A 6000-nucleotide genomic window follows, 5' to 3' on the forward strand; every position below is an offset into this window, starting at 1 on the left:
ATGGTAAATATCAATAGATATAACCCACATACAAGCTCTATGGGGTCCTCAATAATTTTTAAGAGCATAAAGGGTTCCTGAGGCCCGAAAGTGTGAGACCCTCTAGACTACATGATCTCTGTGGGCCCTTGTTGTTCTGCTGCTCTCTGAGCCCACCTCGGGATCAGCTCAGTCCTGGTGGAGTGAGACTGTCTTTATGTGTCCTCTTGAGTTTCAAGGTGGGGGAGTCTCGGGTGTGTGTATGACTGGTTCTAGCATCAAGGTTTTGCAGGATCAAGGAGCATGTTCCCTCCTTCATTCCCTTCCTGAGGATACAGAGCCTCCACCCATCCTCTCGAGGCCGACGGCAGGCCCTGACCACACAGCAAACCCAGGGAGGGTAGCAGTTCCTCCGTCCAAAGCGCTGGGCCTCTCACAGACCTGCCTTGGTCTCCCGGAGGTTTCAAGGCCTACGGAGGCACCCGAACCTGTGGTACAAACCGTCCCCTTCCGTAACCACAAACCACACAAGCCACGGCCCAAAAGAGAGGATGAGCCAGTCGGAGCGGCTGCAGGCTGATGAGTCCCTGGCCCCGGAGCCCAGAACCGGACCTAGCAGTCTCAGGAGACTGGGCCCTCGGGCGCGGCGGGGCCGGAGGGGGCGGGGCTGTGGAGGGCGGGGCTTAGAGGGGCGGGGCTGGGGCGGGGCGGCACTCACGTAGATGAGGTGGTCCCTGTAGCGGATGAGCAGGTTGCGCAGGATGCCGGCCTCATTGAGGTCCCCCAGGCGGATCATGTCCTCCACGCCGTGGACCGACGTGGGGTGCATGGGTTTGATGTGCGTGGCATTCTGCGGGGAGATCCAGTGTTCCTGCGGGGAGGACGGCGGCTAGCGTCAGCTCGCTCTCTTGGGACCCAGGCTGTGCAGCGCAGCGGAAGGGGCCCGGGAGGGACGGCAACCCGGGTCCCTGCGACCCTCGTAAGCGCCTCATCCTTTCCGGTGGCCAAACACTATCAGTTCCAACAGGTGTGAGTCTATGAGGAAGGTACCGCCCACCCCCACATGTCATGGACCGCTCCTCCTCCTCTTAGGGGATGCTCTCTACAGACCTAAGAGGTGGGCAGAGCAGGGACTTTGGCCTCACCTTACGTTGTCATAAAGGGGATTAGAGTCCCCCTGGTCGCTTTGCAGGATGGAGTGGAAAATGTAATCATGGGACTTAGACTTGGCTTCCAATCCAGGCTCCCGTAAACGAATGCACAAAAAGTTATTCAAATAGTGCCAAGAATAAACCAACACGCATAGGGGACGGAGAATCACCAGGGAGCTACATTAGATTGAGGATCAGGGGTCACCCCTCTGAGGAGGTGACCTTTGAATGATGAAAAAGAGACCACTGTAAGGTGGAGACAGGGAATTCCACGCCCAAGGAACAGCAAAAGCGAAGCCTCTGAGGCTGGTGAAGTCTTGGCACCGTCAAGGAAAAGCCAGAAGGCAGGGCAGTAGCAGTGGAGACGGAGAGGAGTGGACCCGTTCGGGATATATTTCACAGGGCTTGTGGATGTATGTGGAGCAGGGTGAACTTTCAGTACTTGTGAGCTGAAGCGGAAACTAGGACACCAGCTAGGAAACCTGCTCCCTCTTCTCCCCTGCAATATTTCCTGCTGCCACAGGGTGGCAGACGGTTGCACATCTGGGCTATAGCATTGGCTCTTTCAACAAGCTTGCCGAGCCCTGGTTTCCACCGAGTGCTGGAAGCCTCCCCTCCCCCACGTGGTCTCCAGCACCTTCTACACACAACCCCAGCCTCTCAGGAAAGTAAGAGCCTGACCTGTGCTCTGGGGTGTGGCTACAGCCTGAGTCGAGCCCCCACAGGCCTTGGGTCCCCCACCCTGTTTCCAAAGGCCAGAACCCCGGGAGCCTCAGAACCAGGCAGGAACCTGACGGGCCCCCTCGGCTGAGTTGGGGGCTCCTCTGGGCTCCCATGTTGCCTGGGTCTCCCACTGCAAGGCGGTGGTCACACTAGGTTGCCATCGTCTGAGTGCAGTTCTGTCCCGGACCTCCCAATTTGCCCCAAGGCTGGGAGGCCAGATTCTGTGTCTGCTATGCCCCTGGCCCACAGTTCTCCCTGCAGGCGCCAGGCACAAATGATGTGGCAGGGTATCTCTGATGAGACAGATGGCCAGCTGGGGACGACTGGGAACCAGGTCTGAATTAGAGGCAGAGTCCTAGTCATGGAGAGACCCCAGAAGTCCCCTATTCCAGCCCCCTCACTTCACATGAGAAAACAGGATCAGAGTAGGGTGGTGGCCTGCCCAAGGCCCTCAGAGGGATCAGGGAGGGGGCCAGCCATTGTCCGCGACTCCAGTTTCCCTGGCATTTCCTGGCTCCTCTTGGGCCAGGAGCATTTCAATCCAGGTCAGACCCTCACACCACCCTCCCGGAGACATGAAAGGGCTGAGTGGTGAGATCGAAGAACCCTCCCATATTTTCCAATCCCATGTGGAACATTCCTCTCTCTCAGGCACTCTATTTCTTGATAAGAGCTGAGCCAGTTGGAAAATTCCCTCTGCCTGGTCCCCGCACCCTGACTCGGTCCTAGGCCCCAGCATGGGCCAAAGGGGAAAGGACTCCTGGGCAGGCTGTCTGCTCTCCCCACTTGACGCCAACCTCTGGTCCCATGATTCCTCCCCAGGACAGTTCGGCACAGAGTTAAGAGGCGGCTCAGCCACTGCTTGACCCTGTAGCCCTGTGCATGTCACTTTGCTTCCCTAAGCCTCCACAACCTCATCTATGAAATGGGAATTAGAGTAACGGTCTGTTCTTTGTGGGGAGGATTAATGAATACGATAAAGGCCAAACTTTTACTGTTGGGGCTGTTTTACTCCTGCCAGGTCTAAAAAGCGCTGGTGGGGCCGGCCCCCTGGTGTAGCGGTTAAGTGCGTGTGTTTCGCTGCTGGTGGCCCGGGTTCGGATCCTGGGCATGCACCGACGCACCGCTTGTCAGGCCACGCTGAGGTGGCGTCCCATATAAAGTAGAGGAAGATGGGCACGGATGTTAGCCCAGGGCCAGTCTTCCTCAGCAAGAAAAAAAAGAGGGGAAAAAAAAAGCGCTAGTGCCTGGTAATTGCTCAACCAGTGCTGGCTATTTATTACTCTTATGCTTTCTAGCTTTGCAAAGGAGATGTATGTTCTCATATGTTTCTGCTAACATCCCATGACAGAATTACTGGCCCCTGGTTTACAGTGAGGAGTCACACTCCAGTGGTGAAGTGGCTCACCCTGTTACATGGCAGCGCCGAGCCTCCCCCACCCTTTTCCTGCATGGAAGGTCTCCCGGCTGAAGTCAGCACCCCTCAGGTCAATGTCCACAGGCCCCTACCGCACAGACCAAAGTGTAACCAGGGAACGAGGCCTGGCCCTGCAGGAATGCCAGTGAGAGAGAGAGGGAGGGAGAGAGAGAGGGAGGGGGAGAGAGAGAGAGAGAGAGAGACAGAGACAGAGGACATGGCCAATTCAAGTGATTCGGGACACATTTGGGAAACTGCTGGCCTGGCACTGAGTTTGGAGAGACAGGGACGACGTGCCCCATAGAGGAAGGGAAGGAGGGGAGCGTCTGGCAGTGGGAACAGCTTGGGCAAAGACAGAGCGTTAGATCCAGGGAGGACTGGAACCATAACCGTTCATTCATTCGTTCATTCAGCAAGTCTTTTCAGAGAGCCTTCTCTGCTCACACCCTTTGCTGAGCTCCAAGGAACCAGCCAGGACTGCCCTGGTCCCTGCCCTCAAGTTGAAGGAGTCTGTGGGAAGACAGAGGGGTAAAAGACAATGGCCTGGGGGACGGGGAGAAGGCATGGGAGTGGGAAAGGCTCCTCAAAGAGGAGGCCGGAAGCCCCGGGCCCAAGGCCACTGAAGCAAACCTAGCCTCCCTAACCTGCTCCTGGCCGGCCAATCATGTCCCTCCCCCCTGCATCCCCCCCGCCTCCCATCAGGGCTTTGGTGGGGGGAGTGGGAGGGGACCTCTGGGATCTGGTGACACCGTTACAGGACACCATCTGACATGCAACACGACCTGGGTGAAACTCGAGCCTGCAGCGGAGTCCCTGGGCCACCCTCGGGGCTCTGAGCAGGTCTGTGGGCCTGTGTGTGCTGCCAGCCAAGCCTGTGCCCACTTCTTGGCTGCAACCTCACAGTGCTTCCCAGAGGGTCTAGAACTGCAGCCTCTGGAACAACGTTGCAGGCACTCCGGTTCTAAAGCCCAGGGGACAAAACAGTGGTTAACAGACCCTGAGCCCCAAAGCTGCCACTGAGATATTGGGAGAGGAAACACGCCCGAGGCCGGAGGTCCTGGTCCTGACCCAGCACCATCGCCCACTAGCTATGTGACGAGTCCTGGTGGTCCCCTTCTGTGCCCCAATAACCCTTTGGGATAACAGTACCTTTCACAGATTCTGTGAAGACCCAAAGACAGAATGTGGTCAAGGGGCTTTGCAAACCCCACGGGGGTGTCCCTGGGGGCTGTAGGGATCACAGTGATGCCCCTGCCCCCTCCATGCCCAGTCCCAGGCTTCCAGGGTCCTTGCCACCAGCAGAGCCTTCTGCTCTAGGCCACTGCACCCTCTTTCTCCCCATCAGACTAGGAGACTAAGACAGGGACTCGGTCCCATCTCTATGTCCCCAGTGCTGGGCACAACCCAAATTATGGAGGAACTGAATCTCCCTATGTCCCCCCCGTCCCTGCTAAGCTGCAACCCTGCTCTCTGCACCACATCTACATGTCCCCACGTCATGTATACACGTGCAACACACATGCACACGTGTTCAGAGGCCCCAGGCTTCCCCCCTGGGCCCTCATCACGACCACCCACTTTCTCCAGGGCAGGGCCGTGACTTCAGACCCCTTCTTCCCTCCCCAAGGCCCCACTCTCACTACCTACCAACTCACACTTCCTGTGTCCTTTTCCTTCAGGGCCACAGGAGATAAAGGGTTAATCTGTTAGACTGATTCCCAGGCAATGCCAAGGTGGACAATGAATTCAGATGATGCCTGAACCCAACAGAGTGAGACTATGGGCGTTTCAGACTAACTCTCACTTTACTGAGGTGGTCTCCACCTGTGATCTCACTTATGGGTCAACAACCTTGTGGGATCGTTACTATTATTCCCTTTTTACAGAAGAGGAAACTGAGGCTTGGAAGGGAAGGAGACTTGGCTGAAGTTGCATAGCTAGTAAGTGGGCAGGATGGGATCTGAACCCAGTCTGTCTGACCCCAAAGCACCCCTGTGCCTGAGGAGCTCCCAGCCTGGTGCCACCCCCTGCCCCACCATACACACACACCTGCCCACGCAGACACACATCTCTAATTCCAGGCAGAACGGACAGAAGTGCTGTGGAAATAGCACAGGGAGTCTGGGGCAGGTGGGGAGGCTCCATCTCACAAGGGGAGTGGGGAAAGCTCCATGGAGGAGGGGGCTCTGAGAGGCAGCAGTGGGGCACAGGCCCTGCCTCCACCCCCTTGAGGCAGGTCACTGCTTGGCCCCTGCCTCAGGTCACCTGTCAGCCTATGTCCTCCCCAAAGCACGGGGGCCAGGGGAGGTAGGGGTCACTCACATTGCCTTCGTCGTCCACCACCTGGATCTGCCCAGAGTCGCAGAGCTTCACCACCGCCCCGACGGGCACATCAAACTCCTGCCCGGACCTCAGGTCCATCCAGACATAGTCCCCCTGTGGTGAGAGAGGGTCCCAGGCCAGGTGAGCAGGGAGGGCATCGAGCACCCCTTCCAGGCAGTCCTGTGCCCCACCCCTACCTCCACCAGAGGCTCCTGTGCCAACCACAGGAGAGGGAAGAAAAGGGAACTCACGCTTGCTGGGAGCCGTCTGGTGCCAGGCCCCGGGCTGGGGACTCAGGCAAAGCCATCAATCCCTCCTCAGTAGTGGTCATTATTGTCCCCATTTTACAGATGAGGCAGCAAAGGGTCAGGGAGGGGAAGAGCTGAGACCACACAGCTGGGCAGCTTA

General features: G+C 57.5%; 1 protein-coding gene across 2 annotated transcripts in view; it reads right to left on the reverse strand.

Moving 5' to 3' along the window:
• The window catches only part of MYO7A (myosin VIIA), a 67877-nt gene extending 62174 nt beyond the window's left edge, over nucleotides 1–5703 (reverse strand). For both annotated transcript variants that reach the window (XM_058545547.1, XM_058545546.1), the window contains exons 1-2: nucleotides 5593–5703; nucleotides 698–850 (exon numbers count right to left, since the gene is read on the reverse strand). In XM_058545547.1, coding sequence (XP_058401530.1) covers nucleotides 698–850; nucleotides 5593–5691 — 252 coding nt within the window. In that variant the 5' untranslated portion in view covers nucleotides 5692–5703. The remainder of the gene's footprint in view (nucleotides 1–697; nucleotides 851–5592) is intronic.
• Nucleotides 5704–6000: the final 297 nt, after the last annotated feature.

The sequence above is a fragment of the Diceros bicornis genome, chromosome 7 (assembly GCF_020826845.1).
Source record: "Diceros bicornis minor isolate mBicDic1 chromosome 7, mDicBic1.mat.cur, whole genome shotgun sequence".
Classification (NCBI taxonomy): Eukaryota; Metazoa; Chordata; class Mammalia; order Perissodactyla; family Rhinocerotidae; genus Diceros; species Diceros bicornis.